Genomic DNA, 25,647 nt, shown 5'->3' with positions numbered 1-25,647 from the left:
TCGCACACAGTGGCGGCTACACTTGTATTTCCATTTCTAAACACACTATTAGTTATTTCATTTTCAAAGTTTGTCCAACCAGATGAATCTTCAGTTGTATTGTGTTTAACCTACTTTGTCACCTGAAATATGTCCTTTTAGTGTCAAATAGTCTCGCCCTGTTCAGAATTGCTCACTGCCACCTTCTCGAGGGCAATTAGGGATGGGCAATAAATGCTTGCAGCGACGCCCACATCCTGTGAATGAATTTTTTTAAATGTTGCAGTACAACTTGTGGTCAGGAACTGACCGTTTTCTCAAATGTTCTATAGTCTTGCTGATGTCTGTCTTGGGCTCCTCGCTCATAAATACAGCTTCTGTTCTAAAGTGGACATATTTTACAGTCACGTTTCACCAGTTGCACCCTCACGTTAAAGCAATGTTTAAATATTTTCTTGCCTTTTGAAAATTTAGTCGTAATCACTTTATAACAATGAAGTCCGTCTCGAGCCAATTCCATTGGCCTCTGTAGTGACTGCACAGGCACTGTGTTTTTACTTTTCTAAATCTAGAATTGGCTGCTCGTGAGTGAAGCTGTGCAGATGTGGTTATCGCAGCTTTCCCCAAACTGCAGAGAAATCTTGGCAATAACAGAAGCACGTTTCTTATCTTAATGAATTTTCAAAGAAATGGATGTGGAAAAAAATATTATTTGAGCCGAAAAAAAAGCCTGTGGCATTCATTCCAACTTTAGGCAAACTTTTTACAGAAGTTGCTTCATGCTTGCTTTTAACTTTGTACAATATAATTTATAAATTGTTTGCATGCTTTATGTCACTGCAACTGAAATGACAGCTGCAATACAGAGGAATGACTTGTACATGGGGTTTAGGGTTGCTGTAAAATTCACTCTTTTAAAAACAGCCCTCAGAGAGCAAAACCTCCTAATAACTGATAGATATACTGATGTTAGTTTACATTCAGAGCCACGTGTGATCTTGAACAAAAGGTTGCTGCCAAAATAGCATACTACAGTTCTCTTTAATTTTTTTCAGAATCTTAACATGCTTACCGTACTAAACCATAGGTCTGGAACTTGCTGCATTTACCAGTTCCTAAAATGCTGCGGCTCACAAATAACCGTTTATTCGTTATGTTTCTGCACAGCTGATCGGTCCTGGCCCACACAACCCCAAGCAGAAACAGGATTTGGAGAACCTTCATGATTTAAAGACCAAAGCCCAACAGATTATGAACCAGTTTGGACCTGCAACTCTGATAAATCTGACAAATTTTCCCTCTATAAAACCTGATCCGTCCAGTACACCACCTCCAAATACAATGGCCAACAGCACTGCGGTGGTAAAGATACCGGGAACGGCAGGCTCCGGGGGACGCATGAGTCCAGAAGGCAACCAGGTAAAGTCGTTTTAAGATTTGAATATTGTACTTTTTGGTGTCTATTTTAGTTTGATTCTTTATAGTCATTTTTTTCCTTATAGAATTTAATCATCCCCTTCATACAACAACAACAACTTGTATCTGTATAGCACCTTTAACGTAGTGAAACATCCCAAGGCGCTTCACAGGAGTATTATTAGACAGAATATTTGATGCCGAGCCACATGAGGAGAAATTAGGGCAGGCTTGGCCAAAGAGGTAGGTTTTAAGGAGCGTCTTAAAAGAGGAAAGAGAGGCGGAGAGGTTTAGGCAGGGAATTCCAGAGCTTGGGGCCCAGGCAACAGCAGGCACGGCCACCGATGGTTGAGCGATTTATAATCAGGGATGCTGAGGAGGCTAGAATTGGAGGAGTGTAGACATCTCGGAGGTTGTGGGGCTGGAGCAGATTACAGAGATAGGGAGGGGCGAGGCCATGGAGGGGTTTGAAAATAAGGATGAGAATTTTGAAATCGAGGCGATGCTTGTCCGGGAGGCAATGTAGGTCAGCGAACAATGTGGGTGAGCGGGACTTGGTGCGAGTTAGGACACGGGGCAGCCGAGTTTTGGATGACCTCAAGTTTACGGAATTAAGGGAATTAAGGGTTACGGGGAGCTGGCAGGTAAGTGGAGCTGAGTCCACGGTCAGATCAGCCATGATCTTGTTGAATGGCGGAGCAGGCTTGAGGGGCTAGATGGCCTACTCCTGTTGTTCTTATGTACGTGGGATAGAATGTAGGAGACTGGCCAGGAGTGCATTGGAGTAGTCAAGTCTTATCATAACCATAGAGTTAACTTACTTTACTAGTGAAATTCATCCAAATATTTTAAAGCAGTATCTGTGATGAGAAAAGGCTGAGGAGATTTCATCAAGGGTTTAGATAGTGTAAATAAAGAGAAACAGTTTGCAATGGCTGAAGAGTCAGTAACCAGAGGACACAGATTTAAGGCGATTGGCAAAAGAACCAGAGGCGACATGACGAAAAACTTTTTTATGAAGCGAGTGGTTAGGATTTGGAATGCACTGCCTGATGGGGCGGTGGATGCAGATTCAATAGTAGCCTTCAAAAGGGAATTGGATAAATACTTGAAGGAGAAAGCGTTGCAGGGACATGGGGAAAGAGCGGGGGGGTGGGAGCCGGCCCAGACTCGATGGGCCGAATGGCCTCCTTCTGTGCTGTACTGTTCTGTGATTCTATAATGTTTGTTCAAATCTCCAAACCAGTGGTTTGCACTGTGAGGGAGGCCTTACAGTTACTCTCACACTCCCAGATACCCCACTGCCAATATTGGCACACTCCAATCTGTGATGGGTTTTGTATACTTACAGTTCTCAACGTAGACTTGCATTTATATAGCACCTTTCACAACCATCGGACATCCCAAAGCCCTTTACAGCCAATTAATTACATTTTTGGAGTGTAGTCACTTGTAATGTGGGCAACGTGGCAGCCATTTGCGCACAGCAAGCTCCCACACACAGCAACGTGATAAGTGACCAGATAATCTGTTTTTAGTGACGTTGATTGAGGGATAAATATTGGCATCAGGATTCGGCAGTTTCTTCCTTTGCAGCTACAAGTAATCAGAGTGACCACTGTTGCATTTACTGCTGATCCACCCATACCGTGATACTAAATACACAGTTTACTGTTTGTCGACTCGAAAGCTTTACCTTGACTTCTCTGCATATTCTGTGTTCAGGTTTTAAGCAAGAAGAAGCTGCAGGACTTGGTGCGGGAAATTGATCCAAACGAACAACTTGATGAAGATGTTGAAGAAGTAAGCTTTGTATACAATATTATAACCATAAAACTGTAGAGTACCAGTTCACCCTGCAGGGGTACTTGTAACGGAAGAAGTTCTTTTTAAAAAGATATCTCCTTCACAATCCTTTTGTTACTTGGACAACGCTTTCAGGTCCAAATACTGTTCTGTCACACCATCTCCTGCTCAAATTGTGGAGCTCGTTACATCCCCCCCCCCATCTCCCTTATTCTTTCTGTCTATAATTTAGAAGCTTGAAAATTCAAACTTGGTATCACTTACTCACTACTTCTTGGCTTGCCTTATCTTTCTCCCTTACTCCTTCAACCTTGGTGATATCCTGCACTTTTTGGATATAGCTCTTCATCAACGTTTCTCGATTTATAATTTTTAAAGAACTGCCATTTATCTTCAGTCACTTTACTATTGCATGATTCCTCAACTCAGGAATCCTTTCATTAAATGGTATATGTGGAGGGAGATAGAAAATATGTACAAGATGAGCAGTTATTGCAAAACGAAAGACTTGCATTTATATAGCGCCTTTCACCACCTCAAAGCACTTTACAGCCAATGAAGTCCTTATGAAGTGTAGTCACTGTTGTCATGTAGGAAACACGGCAGCCAGTTTGCGCACAGCAAACTCCCACAAACAGCAATGTGATAATGACCAGATAATTTGTTTGTCATGTTGATTGAGGGATAAATATTGGCCCCAGGACACCGGGAATAACTCCCCTGCTCTTCTTCGAAATAGTGCCATGGGATCTTTTACGTCCACCTGAGAGAGCAGACAGTTTAATGTCTCATCCACAAGACGGCACCTCCGACAGTGCAACATTCCCTCAGCACTGCACTGGGAGTGTCAGCCTAGATTTTTGTGCTCAAGTCTCTGGAGTGGGACCTGAACCCACAACCTTCTGGCTCAGAGACGAGGGTGCTACCCACTGAGCCACGGCTGACAGGGGCAGTAAAACTACCATAGGATTCGTTCAGTAGCTCATTGCTTGAATGCACTTTGTGGTGCTGAGCCATAAGATGATTCATGGTTCAGTACCCTGTCTGAGTTCACAACTAATGCAGCCAGAGCAGTACTGAAGGGCTATCCTGGAACCATTGCTGGAAACGAGTGTATGGACATTGGATGAGAGCGTGATTGAGCTCAGCTGTAGTGTCTGTTATGGTCAGATAAGGTTAGTGACACCCACTGTCTACCATCACTTGAATAAGCTGTCAGAACATTGCCAAGTGATGATAACTTTTATTTATATAGCGCCTTTAACGTAGTAAAGAAATAGGTTTTAAGGAGCATCTTAAAGAAGGAAAGAGAGGTTTAGGGAGGGAATTCCAGAGCTTCGGGCCCAGGCAACTGAAGGCACGTCCAACAATGGTTGAGCAATTATAGTGAGGGATGTTCAAGAGGCCAGAATTTGAGGGGCGCAGACATCTTGTGGCGTTGTGAGGCTGAAAAAGATTACATAGACAGAGAGGGGCAAGACCGGAGTGATTTGTAAACAAGGGTGAGAATTTTGAAATCGAGGCGTCGTTTAACTGGGAGCCATTGTAGGTCAGAAAGCACAGGGGTGATGGGTGATATTGACTTGGTGCAAGTTTTGGATGACTTCAAGTTTACGTAGTGTGGAATGTGGGAGGCCGGCCAGGATTGACTTGGAGTAGTCAAGTGTAGAGGTAACAAAGGCATGAATGAGGTGATATTGAAGTGCCGTAACCTGCAGGGCTACGGACCAAGAGCTGGAAAGTGAGATTAGGCCGGGTAGCTCTTTCGGCCGGCATAGGCACGATGGGCTGAATGGCCTCCTTCTGTGCTTTAAATTTCTGATTCTAACATTCTAATATCTGTAAAACTATCCCAACATGAGTGTTCACCTTAAAGTGTTAAATTGAAAAACGTTCGTCTTTTGAAAACTCAGTTTCTCCCTCGCTAGAGGGAGCTATGCAAACCATGTATTATAGAAACAAATGCATTAGACCTGCCAAGTTTTGTAGTGGAGTGATGCCAATAGAAATTGTAAGATTTTAAAAATGATTCAGATTTTGTTTTGCTATTGAGGGAGCGGAGAGATAAAATGGCGTTTTTGCAGAAAAATGTTGTGTAGTGATTGCGTGCATAGTTTTGTATGACGGGTCAGTTGGTAAAGTCAGTGTGTAACCAACCCCACAGTCCAGAAGGTTCGATTCCCAGTCTGCGCTCAGTTATCTGATCTTGGCTTGAACAGCAGAAGGGGAGCTATAATTGGTCTTGGTATCCCTAATTAACACGGGGGAAATCACTTCTAGTTATTCGGTGACCCTAGTTAGAAGGTGCTTGTGCGGAGGACAGTGTCGAGCTCAACTGTGATGTCCCTGCAGACAAAAATGTGCCAAGGTCTGTCGTCTGTGTTCACAACTGCAGCAAGATCATTTTGGTTAGGTACAGGAGGGGTGCGAGCAACTGGACTCTAGTACTAATCGGAGACAATTTTTACAAAGCTATTAATTTTATCCTGAAGGGGCAATCTGTTAAGTTCCTCTTATTCACAAGCACTCTTGTCCCCGATTACAAAAGATCCATCGACTTTACATTATCATCAGTAGAAGTATTAAACATGTTTTGTTTTCTTGCTTTATTGTTCCACACTGGTACTTATTGTATCTTGTACAAATGGCATTCATGAGTGAACTCTCTGGCCGTTCTAAATTACTTGTAAGATGTCAGAAAATGTTCATTGAGAGAGAGAGTGGACAAAATCAGATTTTTGTAAGGAAATGATAACAGAATGTTGATGTCACACTATTGGCATAAACCCAGTCACAGAACAACAAAACCCCCTTGCTAATTTACACCCTGTTGTATTGGACGGGGAGGAAGAAAGAGGTTGTGTGCTAACTGTGCACTTAACGCTGCTGCCCACCACTTGCAGTGCTGCGATTATATATTGGCCCAAAATTCATTGTCAAAATAATGGCAAGGCTAACAGCATAGCAGCTTCAGACGAGGGCAAATATGCGATTAAACGCGGATATTGAAAAGTTGCTGTCAGAGACGCCGTTAGCTTTGTGAGAAAGGCCTCGCTATTGCAATGCTTTGAAGTTCCTGTCCTGACACTGATGTGAAGGAGATTCACCACAGAAAGTTTCAAGTTCCCGTACCCTTTTAACAATGTAGTAAATGTTCATTACTGTCAGCCAACTTCTCTGGTACTGAAAATGAACTATTACAAGTGTGGAGTCCCATTCCTTACGGTTTTAGTTGTTGGAGGATTTTTTTTTAATGTAAATTTTTTTTAAATGTTTTACTTTATCTTTGTCTTTTTTTTAATCTCTCCTAATCCAGTCTTTCCTTCCCTCTCTTTATTTATCTTTCTCTACCTGATTTGGCATTGTATTCACCACTCTTAACTGACACTTCTTTCTCAATCTGATTGGTTAAGTAGACGCGCAGTTGCTTGTCCTCTTCACTCAGATCCCAGACGCCCTGCAGAGAGCGTCACGCTGTTTCCAATACGCACTTATAGCGCAAAATATCGTCGCCATTAATCGGGCAAGTGCAGTTCTAACAACGGCGGGCGATGCTCGTTGCTCTGCCACAGGAAATTTTGGGTCATTGTTTTTGGAATTGTCTTGTCTGATTTCCTCCCAAGAAGTGGGCATAAACACCTTGCATTCTACACTAAGATTAGATGTGAACATGAAAGTTTTAAGTGTCATACTCCAAAGTGTCCAAAGTATCTTTTTAAGCACAGTGGCCATTTCATGCTTTCTTTCTAACCGGGGGCTGAACATTTACAACAATCTTTCAATCTACAAACTACCAAATGGCAATTAAATAATAGCATCAGGTCATGCTTGATTACAGCAAATAGACCTTACTTTAAAAACATAGAAAATAGGTGCAGGAGTAGGCCATTCAGCCCTTCGAGCCTGCACCACCATTCAATAAGATCATGCTGATCATTCACCTCAGTACCCCTTTCCTGCTTTCTCTCCATACCTCGTAATCCCTTTAGCCGTAAGGGCCATATCTAACTCTCTCTTGAATATATTCAATGAACTGGCATCAACAACTCTCTGCGGTAGGGAATTCCACAGGTTAACCACAGGCTTACCCCTTATCCTTAGACGATGTCTCCTGGTTCTGGACTTCCCCAACATCGGGAATATTCTTCCTGCATCTAACCTGTCCAGTCCTGTCAGAATTTTATATATTTCTATGAGATCCCCTCTCATCCTTCTAAACTCCAGTGAATACAGACCCAGTCGATCCAGTCTCTCCTCATATGTCAGTCCAGCCATCCCGGGAATCAGTCTGGTGAACCTTTGCTGCACTCCCTTAATAGCAAGAACGTCCTTCCTCAGATTAGGAGACCAAAACTGAACACAATATTCCAGGTGAGGCCTCACCAAGGCCCTGTACAACTGCAATTTACTGTTTTATGTCTTGATTGTGTTAAAATCCAGTTGCAGTTCAACACCAAAATAACACAATGGCCCGCAATTTGCAGTCTGGATGATTGCAAACAGACAGCATTGGGAAATCCTGAAGTTGCAGTCGGTCATTCGCTGCTCCTCCACAGGCTGCACTTTGCCCCGTCCCACAGAGCCGGCAATCGGTGAAATCACTCAGCTGAGGGGAAACTTTGGCTTTTCCGCAGTAGGAATGCTGTTAAATTCCTCACTAAAAGTTAGACTCAAAGGGATTAGGTGTAACTAGGATTTTAACAGCGTATTGACTGCTAAACAAAGGTTATGGCCCTGAAAAACTCATTTTAATTTTGTACAGTGTCAAATTTGTCCATTTTAAATACATTAATATTTTTAAGAAACTTTTTTTTTTAATTGAATTTTTTTTTTAAGTTTTTCCATCTTTGTTTCAGGGTTGTCTCTTCCCCACGTAAGAGCCCCACTCTTTGTTTTACTCTAACATTTTTTTTTAAAGTTAGAATTTTAAGTGCTTACTCACTTCCTGGTTCACTGTGAGAATTCTGTGTTTTGATTGGCTGCTTAGACAGCTTGCTGCCATCACCGCAGCTCGCGCTCGGGAATTCCCATTATTAAAAAGAAAGAAATACCACATTGGTTTGAATTAAGCGTCGGAAAACCCGATCTTCTCGACAGAGATCGCGAGATCTTTGTGCGAAGCTCCATCCGGGGCCAGCGGCAGTGTCTTTGCTTCGATGTTGAACGCAGATTGTAAATGACATGGTAAAGTGCTGCTGTTTTAAAACAGCAGCACCTGGCTTGCTGTGAGCGATGCCATGCGAGATTTGCTAATATCCCACATCTGGCATATAATGCAAAAAGCAAAATACTACAGATGCTGGCTGAAATAAAAACAAAATGCTGGAAATCTCAGCGGGTCAGGCAGCGTCTGTGGAGAGAGAAACCGAGTTAACGTTTCAGGTCGATGACCCTTCGTCAGATGTCACTTATTTTTTAATAAAATGTACTGAATAAGTACCATGTAGAAACTGAGTAAGGATTAGAAATATTGTACATGTGTAGTGACATTTTTTTTATTCATTCACAATGTGGTTAGCATTTATTGCCCATCCCTAATTGCCCTCAAAGGTGGTGGTGAGTGTCTCGCTGGGGCCATTCCAACACATTGCTGTGGGTCTGGAGTCACATATAGGCCAGACTGGGTAAGGGCGGCAGATTTCCTTCCCTAAAGGGCATTCATGAATCGTTTTCACCATTATTTTGTATTCCAGATTTATTTAATTTAACTTAAATTCCCCAGCCGCTGTGGTGAGATTTGAACTCATGTCTCTGGATCATTAGTCTAGCCCTGTGGATTACTGGTCCGGTGATATAACCATTATGCTAACGTACCCCCTCAGAGGGTGACTGTGTTAAAAATCTCGCACCTTTTGTAGCAAGTCAGTAATTTATCCTATTTATTGTCATGAGCTTCACATAGTCTTGTAGAAAAACACTGCTTCCTTTTTACTTACTGCAAACAATCCAATTTAATCCTGTCTGGAATGTAGCCCTAATGCCCTTTAAAGGGATGAGACTCCTTTTTGGAAGCGTTCCCTCAAATTCCACGAAGCCAGGTTTCTTGTTTTGTTCTGGTGTTAGTCAGTTAAGATAAAGGTGCTTGGAATGAGGTGAGAATGGGCTTGGGTCTTACATCTTATTGTGCTCTCAGACTAAAGCAGCCAAGTGCCATTGCCTTTTGTTTGACAAAGAATAGTGAAACTTGGTCTCCAGTAACTTGGTCTGTATGGGGGGGGGGTTCATTAACAGCTCTTCGTCCAGGCAGACAGAGCTGTTTGACGCTGTTTTAGTCCATTAGTACTTCTGACTTTATTGAGATAGACATCAGTACTTTACAACAACAACAACTTGCATTTATATAGCTCTTTAACATAGTAAAATATTCTACGGTGCTTCACAGGAGCGTTATCAAACGTCGACACCGGGCCACATAAGGAGAAATTAGGGCAGGTGACGGAGGTAGGTTTTAAGGAGCATCTTAAAGGAGGAAAGAGAGGCGGATAAGTTTAGGGAGGGAATTCCAGAGCTTGGGGCCCAGGCAACAGAAGGCACGGCCACCGATGGTGAAGCAATTAAAATAAGGGATGCTCAAGAGGTCAGAATTAGAGGAGCGCAGACATCAGATTTACATAGGGTAGAACGAGGGATTCCGGCCAGGAGCTCTGTTCGATTCCTGTACGGAGCTACAAGGCTGATACTGTGCATATGGAGCCATACTTTGATTCATTGAGAGCAGCGGTTCGCTGTTTGGTACTGAATGCAAAAAATATCTGAGTAAAACCTAACATCATGATGCTTGTAACATACCTCTAATTGGGTTTGCATGATACCTGTAGGCAAGGACCGTGTGCTTCTGTGTTTCAATCACACGGATTATTCTCATCAAGCGCAATGTTTGTGTCTCCCACATGTAGATGCTTTTACAGATTGCAGATGATTTTATTGAGAGTGTAGTGAGTGCCGCATGTCAACTAGCACGTCACCGCAAGTCAAACACACTGGAGGTGAAGGATGTTCAGCTGCATCTCGGTATGTTTTGAAGAACTATTTTCTCTCGTTATTTTATAAAACGTGTCCTAAAACTAAACTTCAAATACAGATGTTTATGAATTGCACATAAAGAAAAAGAAAAGATTTGCATTTCTATAGCGCCTTTCACAACTTCTCGGTGTCCCAATGCGCTTTACAGCCAATTTGCGCACAGCAAGCTCCCACAAACAGCAATGTGGTAATGATCAGATAATCTGTTTTTAGCGATGTTGATTGAGGGATAAATACTGGCCCCAGGACACCGGGGATAACTCCCCTGCTCTTCTTCGAAATAGTGCCATGGAATCTTTCACATCCATCTGAGAGAGCAGACAGGGCCTCGGTTTAACGTCTCTTCCGAAAGACGGCACCTCTGACAGTGCAGCGCTCCCTCAGTATTGCATTGGAGTACTAGATTCTTGTGCTGAAGTCTTTGGAGTGGGACTTGAATCCACTACCCAGTGTAGTCACTGTTGTAATGTAGGAAACCTGGCAGGCAATTTGTGCACAGCAAGCTCCCACAAAAACCAATGCGATAATGATCAGATAATCTGTTTTCAAGTGATTATTTGAGGAATAAATATTGGCCAGAATACCGATATTTATAGTTAAAGTTACAATAACTTTCAGCATAGATTATTTTTTTGTTCCTGGGATGTGGGCGTCGCTGGCAAGGCCGGCATTTATTGCCCATCCCTAATTGCCCCTTGAGATGGTGGTGGTGAGCTGCCTTCTTGAACTGCTGTAGTCCGTGTGGTGAAGGTGCTCCCACAGTGCTGTTGGGGAGGGAGTTCCAGGATTTTAGCCCAGCAACGATGAAGTGTGTGACTTGGAGGTGATGGTGTTCCCTTATGCCTGCTGCCCCTGTCCTTCTAGGTCGAAGAGGTCACGGGTTCCAAAGTTATTACTGAATCAAACATAATAACCATTGGGGGCAATAAAATCTAGTTGTAAGCTTTAGTGTTTTGTATTAGTCATTGCATTTGAGAATGCATCATGGTATAATATCTTAATCATTTTTTGAACAGATTTTAAAAGTCTGTTCAGATGTTGCTGCACTCAACTCTCCAGGTTATTGGCTGAGCAAATGTGTTATTTACAGGTTGTATTGGCTAGTGGGATGTGATGGAAGGTGATTTATTCAGAATGTTACAGGGGTTTACGTCATGACATATTTTGCTTACAAGAAAGTATCTGATTCTCGGAAACACTGAATCGCTGTCGGTAACTGTGTGTGTGTGTGTGTGCTTTCGTTTGTACAGAACGACAGTGGAATATGTGGATACCAGGATTTGGTTCAGATGAAATTAGGCCGTATAAGAAGGCCTGCACAACAGAAGCTCATAAACAGGTTAGAAATACAGCTTCTTTCAAAGTGTGTTTTAATGCAATTATTTTTATACTAATATCCATAGGTTAGTATATGAACACTTGGACATTTTCTTAAGCATAGAATCATAAAAATTTATAGCACAGAAGGAGGACATTCGGCCCATCGTGTCTGCGCCGGCCGACAGAGCTTCCCAGCCTAATCAAACTTTCCAGCTCTCGGTCCGTAGCCCTGTAGGTTACGGCACTTCAAGTGCACATCCAAGTACTTTTTTAATGTGGTGAGGGTTTCTGCCTCTATCACCCTTTCAGGCAGTGAGTTCCAGGCCCCCACCACCCTCTGGGTGAAAAAAGTTCTCCTCAACTCCCCTCTAATCGTTCAACCAATTACATTAATTCTATGCCCCCTGGTTGTTGACCTCTCTGCTAAGGGAAACAAGTCCTTCCTATCCACTCTATCTGGGCCCCTCATAATTTTATGCACCTCAATCAAGTCTCCCCTCAGCCTCCTCTGTTCCAAAGAAAACAACTCCAGCCTATCCAATCTTTCCTCATAGCTAAAATTCTCCAGTCCTGGCAACATCCTCTGTACCCTCTCTCGTGCAGTCACATTTTTCCTGTAATGTGGTGACCAGAACTGCACGCAGTACTCCAGCTGTGGCCTAACTGGTGTTTTATACAGTTCAAGCATAACCTCCCTGCTCTTGTATTCTATGCCTCGGCCAATAAAGGCAAGTATCCCGTATGCCTTGTGTATGGCGCGCCGCTTTGTTTTCCACTTGTGAAATAATCAGGGTTTTTTATTCTCCTCACACATACCGTGAATTTCTTCACTGCTTTGGTGATTATGTTTTACATCTGAGAGAATAGGAATGACCTCTGCCAGTGGGTAGACCCTGTGCGCGCAGTTCTGTAATCAACACATCAATCAAGCAAATCGAGCGCATTTTAAAAGAACAGGGAGAACAAACTCCATTTAGACCCAGCCCCTGTAGTTTTTCAATTTGTCCAAAGGGTATAGATACTTTTAACATAGTTTCTTAGAAAAATAATTGAGCTCAATGATAATTCTAGCAATTATGTTTGCAGTATTGAAGTTTATTTTGAGAGCTTTTTGGTGTATTTTGAAGTATCCTATTAGACTGGGAATTAACTTTATAAACAGTAGCCTCTTCTGTGCTGATTTAAGGCAGCAAGGCTTTTAAGTGGAAGTAATGGCATGTTGGCCTTCATATTGAGAGGATTTGAGTATAGGAGCAGGGAAGTCTTGCTACAGTTGTACAGGGCCTTGGTGAGACCACACCTTGAGTTTTGGTCTCCTAATCTGAGGAAGGACATTCTTGCTATTGAGGGAGTGCAGCGAAGGTTCACCAGACTGATTCCCGGGATGGCAGGACTGACATATGAAGAAAGACTGGATCGACTAGGCTTATATTTACTGGAATTTCGAAGAATGACAGGGGATCTAATAGAAGCATATAAAATTCTGACGGGATTGGACAGGTTAGATGCAGGAAGAATATTCCCGATGTTGGGAAAGTCCAGAACTAGGCGTCAGTCTTAAGGATAAGGGGTGTAAGCCATATAGGACCGAGATGAGGAGAAACTTTTTCACCCAGAGAATTGTGAACCTGTGGAATTCTCTACCACAGAAAGTTGTTAAGTCCAGTTCGTTAAATATATTCAAAAGGGAGTTAGATGTGGCCCTTACAGCTAAAGGGATCTGGGGGTATGGAGAGAAAGCAGGAGTGGGGTACTGAAGTTGCATGATCAGCCATGATCATATTGCATGGTGGTGCAGGCTCGAAGGGCCGAATGGCCTCCTCCTGCACCTACTTTCTATGTTTAATGTGCATTGTCCCTCAGGAGGGAGAAATTTTCTCCAAACCACTCCAGCTCATCTCTCAGCATCTGGTTACGGTGTATGTTACACTTCTTGTCATGAATTAATATATCCAATTTACTGAAGTGTTGGGTAGCCCAGTTGATTCAGAGTCTTGGTCAGAGCTAGAAGGTCCTGGGCTTGAATCCTGATCACGTTTGCTCATCATTCATCCTTCCGGGGTGGATAAGATGAACACCATTTTATCGCATACGGGGAAAGCAGGAGACTTCATGCAGTGTTTGCTCCACTGTCACAGTATATAGTATCGCATGTGTGACCCCGAGCTTCCAGTCACCTGTCACTTTAATTCTCCACTGCATTCCCACTCTGACCTCTCTGTCCTAGGTCTCCTACACTGTTCCAGCGAAGCTCAACGTAAGCTTGAGGAACAGCACCTCATCTTTCGTTTAGGCACTTTACAGCCTTCTGGACTCAACATAGAGTTCAAATATTTCAGAGTGTAACCGCTGCTAATCTTTGGTTCCTTCCCCCGGCCCCCCTCAGAGGCTGTTTCTTTCTTTCTATTTTTCTCCTTGTCTCTAATGGCAGCGGGTCATTATCCCACCATTCACACCCTATCTTGACTAATGTTTTTCGAACTCCTGACATTACCATTTGAATTTGGGCCATCATCCCTTTTGTCTCTCCAATCTCTCCTGCCTTCCACCCTATCACAGGCCTTCCCTTTTGTTATTTCTTCCCCTCCCCCTTTCAGTACTTGTTAAGAATCTGTTCTTTCCGAACACTCTCCAGTTCTGACGATGCTGCCTGACCTGAGATTTCCAGCATTTTCTGTTTATAAGTCACAGTATCTAGCTGTTCCTCACTGGAATTGGAAATCAGCCGACACTCCGACGTTTGTATCTAGTAAAGGAGGTGGTACTCAGTAAGATAATGGGACTAAAGGCAGATAAATCCCCTGGACCTGATGGCTTGCATCCTAGGGTCTTAAGAGAAGTAACGGCAGGGATAGTGGATGCATTGGTTGTAATTTACCAAAATTCCCTGGATTCTGAGGAGGTCCCAGCAAATTGGAAAACTGCAAATGTAACGCCCCTATTTAAAAAAGGAGGCAGACAAAAAACAGGAAACTATAGACCAGTTAGCCTAACATCTGTGGTTGGGAAAATGTTGGAGTCCATTATTAAAGAAGCAGTAGCAGGACATTTGGAAAAGCATAATTCGGTCAGGCAGAGTCAGCATGGATTTATGAAGGGGAAGTCATGTTTGACAAATTTGATGGAGTTTTTCAAGGATGTAACGAACGGGGTGGATAAGGGGGAACCAGTGGATGTGGTGTATTTGGACTTCCAGAAGGCATTTGACAAGGTGCCACATAAAAGGTTACTGCACACGATAAAAATTCACGGGGTTGGGGGTAATATATTAGCATGGATAGAGGATTGGCTAATTAACAGAACAGAGAGTCGGGATAAATGGTTCATTCTCGGGTTGGCAATCAGTAATTAGTGGGGTGCTGCAGGGATCAGTGCTGGGACCTCAGCTATTTACAATCTATATTAATGACTTAGAAGAAGGGACTGAGTGTAACGTAGCCAAGTTTGCTGACGATACAAAGATGAGAGGAAAAGCAAAGTGTGAGGAGGACACACAAAATCTGCAAAAGGACATAGACAGGCTAAGTGAGTGGGCAAAAATTTGGCAGATGGAGTATAATGTTGGAAAGTGTGAGGTCATGCACTTTGGCAGAAAAATAAAAGAGCAAGTTATTATTTAAATGGAGAAAGATTGCAAAGTGCTGCAGTACAGTGGGACCTGGGGGTACTTGTGCATGAAACGCAAAAGGATAATATGCAGGTACAGCAAGTGATCAGGAAGGCCAATGGAATCTTGATCTTTATTGCAAAGGGGATGGAGTATAAAAGCAGAGAAGTCTTGCTACAGCTATATAAGGTATTGGTGAGGCCACACCTGGAGTACTGCATGCAGTTTTGCTTTCCATATTTACGAAAGGATATACTTGCTTTGGAGGCAGTTCAGTGAAGGTTCACTCGGTTGATTCTGGGGATGAGGGGGTTGACTTATGAGGAAAGGTCGAGTAGGTTGGGCCTCTGCTCATTGGAATTCAGAAGAATGAGAGGTGATCCTATCGAAATGTGTAAGATTGAGGGGACTTGACAAGGTGGATGCAGAGAGGATGTTTCCACTGATGGGGGAGACTCGAACTAGAGGCATGATCTTAGAATAAGGGGCCACCCATTTAAAACAGAGGTGAGAAATTTCTTCTCTGAGGGTTGTAAATCTGTGGAATTCGCTGCCTTAGAGAGCTGTGGAAGCTGGGACATTGAATAAATTTAAGGCACAAATAGACAGTTTCTTAACCGATAAGGAAATAAGGGGTTATGGGGAACGGGCGGGGAAGTGGAGCTGAGTCCATGATCGGATCAGCCATGATCGTATTAAATGGCGGAGCAGGCTCGAGGGGCCGTATGGCCTACTCCTCTTCCTATTTCTTATGTTCTTATGTAAAGACCAACGGTTATGGGAATTCTCTCTCTCCCTCTTGTTTTGTGAATGCTGTAACAAATAGAGAGGGAAGCGTGGCTGAAATTCAGGTTATGTTCCCTTTGGTAGAGCAGTTCATTTAGATCTTGCTTTTCTTTGGGGGGGTAGCGGGGAGGGGATGGAGAATTAAATTTGATTAAATAATATGTGACTAATTATGTTGGGCTGCTGCTGTTCTTGCTTATCCTCTGTGCTCTTCGAGAAAGTACAACTTTGCTAGGTGTTTTATTCAAACAATATTTTCCCATAAACTTTCTCAATTGACATTCCCCCCCCCCTCCCCCTCTCCCAAAAATACATTGCTCAATAATCGTGCTTTTTATTTCACTGATGAGAATGACCATCGTGGTCACGATGTGTTTTTTTAAAACTTAACTAATGCGTTCTTTATATATGCTTTTCCACAAAATTATCTCAGTTCATCCATTTTAGTGACATGGATTGTACTCACAAGAAATAGGAGCAGGAACAGGCCATTCAATGAGATCATGGCTGATCTTCTGCCTCAACTCCACTTTCCCGCATTCTCCCCATATCCCTTGATTCCCTTAATATTCAAAAATCTATTTTCCGCACACGGATCCAACGGGAAACCATTGTAACGGGATTTAAAATTTCTGCCCAGGTAGGCATCGGGCCGCTGACATCGGAGTCCTTTCAGCCCAGGAAGGCATCGGGTTTTAACTTTAGAATGTCAATCGCTCTAATGGAGAAATCGTTTACCCGGCATAGCCCAATCCCTGAGGGACCCGGATAATCGAGAGTGGCCTGTGCTCAAAAGACGGAACCTCCACTACCCTCTGGGGTAGAGAATTAGGGTTTAGACTGGGTAACATTTAAAATAAGGATTGTAAATGAAATGCTGCATCTTTGCCTGACCATGTGGCGGTTTCTGTCTTCCAGAGAATGGCGCTGATACGTAAAACAACCAAAAAGTAAGGCGGACAGACCATTTCTGCGACAAGGTTCTGAACATTACAAGACACTCTCGGGCATATCCTCCATTTCTGTAGAGGAGCCTGCGATGGCCGATACAGTGTGTTTGATTTTTTTTTTGTGAAAATGAGATAATGGTATGACTTTGTACTGGTGCCAATATCCTGTAGCAGCAGGTTTGGTACTTTATGCTCCTTCCTGGATACAGAATTTAAGGACTTGTACAAAGTGGATGGTGCGTGTATGAAACTGTGACATTTCTTTGTTGATTAATGGTAGTGTGATATATTGGGACTTTCCTTGGTGGAGTGTTAAGTAGTTGGTTTTCATATCTTTGTATAGAGGTAATGTTGACCATTTTTGCCAATAAAATATTACTCAACTTGAATAAAAATGTGACATATATTTGTAATCTCCAACGTTGGAGTTGAAATCATAAAGCAGCCAGAGTATTCCCATAAATCTCCGACGCTGCTTGTAGTATTGGCCCAGAAATCCTGGTTTCTCCTTCCCGCGGGCGTTCGACTGGATTCTAGAAAAAAGAAGTGCACCTACCTGAAGCTGCTGTGCCCACGCGGGTTCCCGGTCCGGAGGCCTCTCCTGAATGCACGTCGGGACGTGCACAGGCCTGGAGCTGGAGTCACATGGCTCTGGGTAGCCAATCAGGTATAGTATATTCTCAACGGCCACCACACGTTAAAAAAATCCAAGCACAGGTATCTTCCACCCTCCAAGATGTAGTTCGGGATCTGGAATATTAGGTCCTTCATTGAAACACCTGTCAACTCATTCCTTTTCGGCGTGGAAGCAAGTCATCCTCGATTCGAGGGACTACCTATGATGATGATTCTCATTCATAATAATAGAAGTTTCGTAAGTCTGACACTTCTATTATTGTGAATGAGAAACACACCCAAACACTACATAAAACATTTTAAAAACACTTTGCATAAATACACTATAGAAATTAAAGTTGATAGAAATGGTTTTGAAAAAAAAATTTGCCGATTTTTAAATAAGATTTAATTATGGATTAAAATTAAATTACCTGAGTGGACAGGGTTTTTAACAAATATGTATTCTAAAATGTTATTTTAATGTTTTTAAACTCTTACACTGGTAAAAGTAGGATATGCGCCTGCTTTTACCAGGCGCAAGAGTTTTAAATACATTCGCTGGGCAGCAGATGGGCAAATAGCTCGATCTCTGCCGTGGGAATGTCCTGGCTCCCATTATGCGGGAGATCTGTCAAGCCAGCAACTTGACAGATTGGAAAAGCTGGTTTTCACATCATGCGCATTGTGCGCCGAAAACCGGCTTTTCCGATGCCTTCCTGGGTCCGTAGAAACTCCGTACGGACCCGGGGAGGCTGGGATTTCTGGGCCATTATGTTTATTAGGGAACGGTCGCGTAGTGGTTGTGTTACTGGACTCTAACCCAGAGGCCTGGACTAATGATGCGAGTTCAAATCCCACCTGAATTAAATTCCGCTAATTCAATAAATCTGGAATTTAAAAAGCTGGCGTCAGTCATGGTGACCATGAAACTACCAAATTGTTGGAAAAACCCATCTGGTTCAATAATGTTCTTTATGGAACAAAATCTGCCGTCCTTACCCGGTCTGGCCGATATGTGACTCCAGACCCACAGCAATGTGGTTGATTCTTAACTGCCCTCGGAAATGACCCAGTGAGACACTCAGTTAAGGGAAACTAGGGAGGGGCAATAAATGCTGGCCGTGCCTGTGATACTCACATCCCGCGAATGCGAATAAAAAAAAAAAAATCTACTGTAGTGAACATCTGCCATATTTTCTTTAACTTTAAAAATCTGTCGTAGAACAGTACAGCACAGAAGGAGGCCATTCAGCCCATCGAATGTGCACTGGCTCTTTCAAACAGCAATCCAGTCAGTCCCACTCCCTGCTTTTTCCCCATATCCCTGCAATTTTTTCCCCTTTTATCTGATTTTTGCGCCTCCCAGGAGATCACATGGCTTCGGTTGGGGTGGAGTGTAGAATGTTTCAGTGTTAGGGGTGTCGCGGTTTTGTGGGGCGGACTGGTTGGGCTGGGTGCTCTTTGCCTTTCCGTCATTGTTCATAGGTTTATAGGTAACCTTCAGGGCTGCTGACCAAGGGTCATGTGGCTCTTTGTCAGCCTGCACGGATACGATGGGCCGGAATGGCCTCCTTCTGCGCTGTAAATTTCTATGTTTCTCAAGTATTTACAAATTCCCTTTTGAAGGCTATCATTGAATCTCTATGCACCACCCTATCAGGCAGTGCATTCCAAATCCTAGCCATTCGTGTAAAAAAAAAAAGATTTTCCTCATGTTGCTTCAGATTCTTTTGCCAATCACCTTAAATCTGTGCCCTCTGGTTATTGACCCTTCAGCCATCGGAAACAGTTTCTCTCGATTTACTCTTATCGAAACCATTCATGATTTTAAACCCCTCGATCAAATCTCCTCTTGGCCTTCTCTGTCCCTGTAATGACCGAATGTACCACCCTTGTACAGAGCTGGAAGCTGCGAGGGTTGATGCCTGGTCTAGCTAATCCTGCAATGCTGTAGACACTGCCATTAACCCGCAGTTAACTGTAGGTTAAGTGATGATCAATCTCGACTGATTTCCTCCATGGATAAATACTTGCTTTTGAAAGTTGCTTGGGGCAGTAGTGGAGGGCTGCCGGCACTTGAAGTAATTCCCCGCCACAAGCTGGCTTGCGGGGAGAGAATGCTCATATCTGACATAATTATGACTGGCACACAAACCATTATTTAATAACCTGCTTTTAAAAAAAAAGTTCAATCTTTAGTGTTTGAAAGCAATGGGAATGATTTTTGAGCGTTGTAAATTTAAAATCAAGCCTTGATGCAATTTGCCTTTATTGGTAAGTTTTTCAGAACCTTGAATTATACAGTAGAAGCCTTTTAGTGTTGTACACCAGTCATTGTATTGCAACAGTAAAGCGTTTAGTTATGGATTTTCCACCATGCCAAATTAACCAGAACAGACTGCTGCTGTACAAAGCGATTGAGATACACGCATTACTAAGATGGTATTTGTATATTTCATTTTCTTCACGACAGCATATTTTTAGGCTCTGCAATAATCGAATTAGACTGCCCAGAAGGAGGCCATTCGGCTCATCGTGAAAGAGCTGTCCAATTACTCCCACTTCCTTGCTCTTTCATAGAAACGTAGAAAATAGGTGCAGGAGTAGGCCATTCAGCCCTTCGAGCCTGCACCACCATTCAATAAGATCATAGCTGATCATTCACCTTAGTACTCCGTTCCTGCTTTTTCTCCATACCCCTTGATCCCTTTCGCTGTCAGGGCCATATCTAACTCCCTCTTGAATATATCCAATGAACTGGCCTCAACAACTCTCTGCAGTAGGAAATTACACAGGTTAACAACTCTGAGTGAAGAAGTTTCTTCTCATCTCAGTCCTAAATGGCTTACCCCTTGTCCTTAGACTATGTCCCCTGGTTCTGGACTTCCCCAACATCGGGAACATTCTTCCCCATAGCTGTGCAAATTTCTCCTTCAAATCAAATATATATACATTTTCATTGCAGCAGTGTGGCTGGGACTAGTTTCCATTATAATACAGAGCAACTAAATGTGTCACCCGTTACAATTAACTTGTAGCCGATTGATTAGCTTTCGATACAAAAGGTTCGAGTCTATTTTTACAATCTCTATGATGATGAAACTGTGTGCTTAGGATGCACAGCATGTGTGTTGCTGGTCTTAGAGGTGATTCCTATAGTTTTTTTTATTCCTGGGATGTGCCCATCCCTAATTGCCCTCGAAGATGATGTTGAGCTGACGCCTTGAACCGCTGCAGTCCGTGTAATTCTTTGTCTTCCCACAACACAATTCCAAATCTCCACAAAATGAGCATTGTCCAGAATTTAGGAGTTACTGGGATAGATTGAAGGGGAGTGATGCCACACAAGTTCAAGAGCAAAATAAAAGCTAGATTTCCCCCATCGGGTCACAGGAGCAAAGGTGGGGTGGAACCTTGTGTCACAGGAGTAGAGCGGGGGGTGGAAACCCTTATTGCAAAAATCAGGTACAAATTGTCTTCCCAATTTTCCATTTATCATTTTAATTGACAAAAATTAGTGAGCTGTTTGTGCCCAATTTTGTCATCCAGGATTACGCCCCAGCACTGAAGAGGAAAAATTACCCCTGTAATTCCTAAATTATGGACAGTGCTCATTTTGTGGCGATTTGGAATTGTGCTGTGGGAATGAGCTATCGGAATCACTCTACAAGACCAGCAACACCAATGCTGTACTACTATGAATGCAGTTTCAGAGACTGGAATGGAGTCATCGAAGTAGTAGTACCCCCATTAAATTCTCTGAAGTTGTGAAGGACATTAATGGCAGATCAAAGTGCTGTTTGCGCTGCGTGATGTGCCCAACCGTTGCAGTCACTGTGAGCTGCGATGTCTGATGATCCTCCTTCCATTTAAATACCCCACCAATACCGTCTGAAAAATTAGACGTTCCCAGGGTGCAGCAGACGCTTCCTGGGGCGGGCGTTAAATGAGGCATTGGGGCCGAATTTTGCATCTGGGCGATAGCGGAACGCTGCACAACGATTGATGTCATGATCTCAGTGAAACTAGACAGCGGAGCGGTAAGTTTTTGCACCATCGCCAGCTATGAGCCGAATTTGCCAGCCAGGCGGTAAAAGCTGGACACCCGGTGTTACACTTAGAAACACCATTTACTAACCGTCTGGGGCACAGCCGAGCTAAAAATCCAAGGTCCTAAACGACTGAAGTACCCATTTGTTTCCAGTTCCATTTAATAACTAGACTTAGAAACATAGAAAATAGGTGCAGGAGTAGGCCATTCGGCCCTTCTAGCCTGCACCGCCATTCAATGAGTTCATGGCTGAACATGCAACTTCAGTACCCCATTCCTGCTTTCTCACCATACCCCTTGATTCCCCTAGTAATAAGGACTTCATCTAACTCCTTTTTGAATATATTCAGTGAACTGGCCTCAACAACTTTCTGTGGTAGAGAATTCCACAGGTTCACCACTCTCTGGGTGAAGAAATTCCTCCTCATCTCGGTCCTAAATGGCTTACCCCTTATCCTTAGACTGTGTCCCCTGGTTCTGGACTTCCCCAACATTGGGAACATTCTTCCTGCATCTAACCTGTCTAACCCCATCAGAATTTTAAACGTTTCTATTAGGTCCCCTCTCATTCTTCTGAACTCCAGTGAATACAAGCCCAGTTGATCCAGTCTTTCTTGATAGGTCAGTCCCGCCATCCCGGGCATCAGTCTGGTGAACCTTCGCTGCACTCCCTCAATAGCAAGAATGTTCTTCCTCAGGTTAGTCGACCAAAACTGTACACAATACTCCAGGTGTGGCCTCACCAAGGCCCTGTACAACTGTAGCAACACCTCCCTGCCCCTGTACTCAAATCCCCTCGCTATGAAGGCCAACATGCCATTTGCTTTCTTAACCGCCTGCTGTACCTGCATGCCAACCTTCAATGACTGATGTACCATGACACCCAGGTCTCTTTGCACCTCCCCTTTTCCTAATCTGTCACCATTCAGATAATATTCTGTCTCTCTCTTTTTACCACCAAAGTGGATAACCTCACATTTATCCACATTATACTTCATCTGCCATGCATTTGCCCACTCACCTAACCTATCCAAGTCGCTCTGCAGCCTCATAGCATCCTCTTCGCAGCTCACACTGCCACCCAACTTAGTGTCATCCGCAAATTTGGAGATACTACATTTAATCCCCTCGTCTAAATCATTAATGTACAGTGTAAACAGCTGGGGCCCCAGCACAGAACCTTGCGGTACCCCACTAGTCACTGCCTGCCATTCTGAAAAGTCCCCATTTACTCCTACTCTTTGCTTCCTGTCTAACAACCAGTTCTCAATCCATGTCAGCACACTACCCCCAATCCCATGTGCTTTAACTTTTCACATTAATCAGTTGTGTGGGACCTTGTCGAAAGCCTTCTGAAAGTCCAAATATACCACATCAACTGGTTCTCCCTTGTCCACTCTACTGGAAACATCCTCAAAAAATTCCAGAAGATTTGTCAAGTATGATTTCCCTTTCACAAATCCATGCTGACTTGGACCTATCATGTCACCTCTTTCCAAATGCACTGCTATGACATCCTTAATAATTGATTCCATCATCTTACCCACTACCAATGTCAGGCTAACCGGTCTATAATTCCCTGTTATCTCTCTCCCTCCTTTTTTAAAAAGTGGGGTTACATTGGCTACCCTCCACTCCATAGGAACTGATCCAGAGTCAATGGAATGTTGGAAAATGACTGTCAATGCATCCGCTATTTCCAAGGCCACCTCCTTAAGTACTCTGGGATGCAGTCCATCAGTCCCTGGGGATTTATCGGTCTTCAATCCCATCAATTTCCCCAACACAATTTCCCGACTAATAAGGATTTCCCTCAGTTCCTCCTCCTTACTAGACCCTCTGACCCCTTGGAGCTCCATTGTAGGATACTCATCCAACAAAATTGCTGCATATAAAACCAGCAGGTGTGAACTTTAGGGGCAGAAAGAAATGGACAAACATCTCTCCCAGTTTCAAATAAATACATTTAGAAGGACTTGCATTTCTATAGCGCCTTTCACTTCAGGACATCTCAAAGCACTTCACAGTCAATGAAATATTTTTGAAGTGTAGTCACTGTTGTAATGTGGGAAATGCAGCAGCCAATTTGCACACAGCAAGCTCCCAAAAAACCCCAATGTGATAATGACCAGATAATCTGTTTTTAGTGATGTTGATTTAGCGATAAATATTGGCCAGGACACCGGGGAGAACTCTCCTGCTCTTTGAAAAAGTGCCCTGGGATCTTTCACATCCACCTGAGAGAACTTATGGGGCCTCGATTTAACGTCTCATCCAAAAGACGGCACCTTCAACAGCTCAGCACTCCCTCAGTACTGCACTGGGAGTGTTGGCCTAGATTTTTCTCCTGAAGTCTCTGGAGTGGGACTTGAACCCACAACCTTCTGACTCAGAGGCAAGAGTACTACCCACTGAGCCACGGCTGACAGATGATAGCTCTTTCAACTTGTGTATCCGGCTGCAGCTCCTGACGGACCACATTGCGGAACTGGAGCTGCGGGTGGATTCACTCGGGAGCATGCACGATGCTGAGAATGATGTGAATAGCACGTTTAGTGAGTTGGTCTTACCGCAGGAAAAGATTACTCAGGCAGCTAGGGAATGGGTGACCAACAGGAAGAGCAGTGCAAGGAAGGTAGTGCAGGAGTCCCCTGCGGTCATCCCCTTGCAAAACAGATACACCACTTTGGGTACTGTTGAGGGGAATGACTCACCAGGGAAGGGCAGCAGCAGCCAAGTTCATGGCACCGTGGCTGGCTCTGCTGCACAGGAGGGCAGGAAAAAGAATGGGAGAGCTATAGGTGAAAGGGAATTCAATTGTAAGGGGAATAGATAGATGTTTCTGCGGCTGCAACCAAGACTCCAGGATGGTATGTTGCCTCCCTGGGTGCAAGGGTCAAGGATGTCTCGGAGCGGGTGCAGGGCATTCTGAAAAGGGAGTATGAACAGCCAGTTGTCGCGGTGCATATAGGTACCAAAGATATAGGTTAAAAAAAGCGATGAGGTCCTACAAGACGAATTTAGGGAGCTAGGAGCTACATTAAAAAGTAGGACCTCAAAAGTAGTAATCTCAGGATTGCTATCAGTGCCACGTGCTAATCAGAGTAGGAATTGCAGGATAGCTCAGATGAATACGTGGCTTGAGGAGTGGTGCAGCAGGGAGGGATTCAAATTCTTGGGACATTGGAACCAGTGCTGGGAGAGATGGGACCAGTACAATCTGGATGGTCTGCACCTGGGCAGGACGGAACCAATGTCCGAGGGGGAGTGTTTGCTCGTGCTGTTGGGGAGAAGTTAAACTAATATGGCACGGGGATGGGAACCTATGCAGGGAGACAGAGGGAATTAGAATGGGGGCAGAAGCAAAAGATAGAAAGAAGAAAAGTAAAAGTGGAGGGGAGAGAAACCCAAGGCAAAAAGCAAAAAGGGCTACATTACAGCAAAATTCTAAAGGGGCAAAGTGTGTTAGAAAGACAAATCTGAAGGCTCTGTGCCTCAATGCGAGGAGTATTTGGAATAAGGTGGACAAATTAACTGCGCAGATAGCAGTTAACAGGTATGATGTAATTGGCATCACGGAGACATGGCTCCAGGGTGACCAAGGCTGGGAACTCGACATCCAGGGGTATTCAACATTTAGGAAGGATAGACAGAAAGGAAAAGGAGGCAGGGTGGCATTGTTGGTTAAAGAGGAAATTAATGCAATAGTAAGAAAGGACATTAGCTTGGATGATGTGGAATCGGTATGCGTGGAGCTACGGAATACCAAGGGGCAGAAAACACTAGTGGGAGTTGTGTACAGACCACCAAACAATAGTAGCAAGGTTGGGGATAGCATCAAAGAAGAAATAAGGGATGCATGCAATAAAGGTACAGCAGTTATCATGAGTGACTTTAATCTACATATTGATTGGGTTAACCAAACTAGTAGCAATGCGGTGGAGGAGGATTTCCTGGAATGTATTAGGGATGGTTTTCTAGACCATGGTTGGTCTATTAGGGATGGTTGTCGAGGAACCAACCAGGGAGCTGGCCATCCTAGACTGGGTGATGTGTAATGAGAAAGGACCATTTAACAATCTTGTTGTGCG

The 25,647-nt window shown here is 43.6% G+C and overlaps 1 protein-coding gene across 3 annotated transcripts in view; it reads left to right on the top strand.

Annotated features, from left to right (window-relative positions):
• The window catches only part of taf12 (TAF12 RNA polymerase II, TATA box binding protein (TBP)-associated factor), a 43,057-nt gene extending 25,775 nt beyond the window's left edge, over positions 1-17,282 (top strand). For all 3 annotated transcript variants that reach the window (XM_070898400.1, XM_070898399.1, XM_070898401.1), the window contains 5 exons: positions 1,147-1,398; positions 3,121-3,198; positions 10,098-10,212; positions 11,475-11,563; positions 16,856-17,282. In XM_070898400.1, coding sequence (XP_070754501.1) covers positions 1,147-1,398; positions 3,121-3,198; positions 10,098-10,212; positions 11,475-11,563; positions 16,856-16,891 — 570 coding nt within the window. In that variant the 3' untranslated portion in view covers positions 16,892-17,282. The remainder of the gene's footprint in view (positions 1-1,146; positions 1,399-3,120; positions 3,199-10,097; positions 10,213-11,474; positions 11,564-16,855) is intronic.
• Positions 17,283-25,647: the final 8,365 nt, after the last annotated feature.

Source organism: Pristiophorus japonicus, chromosome 14 (genome assembly GCF_044704955.1).
Source record: "Pristiophorus japonicus isolate sPriJap1 chromosome 14, sPriJap1.hap1, whole genome shotgun sequence".
In the NCBI taxonomy this organism is placed as follows: Eukaryota; Metazoa; Chordata; class Chondrichthyes; family Pristiophoridae; genus Pristiophorus; species Pristiophorus japonicus.
Note: the sequence above shows the minus strand (reverse complement) of the source record. Positions and strands in the feature narration are given on the sequence as shown.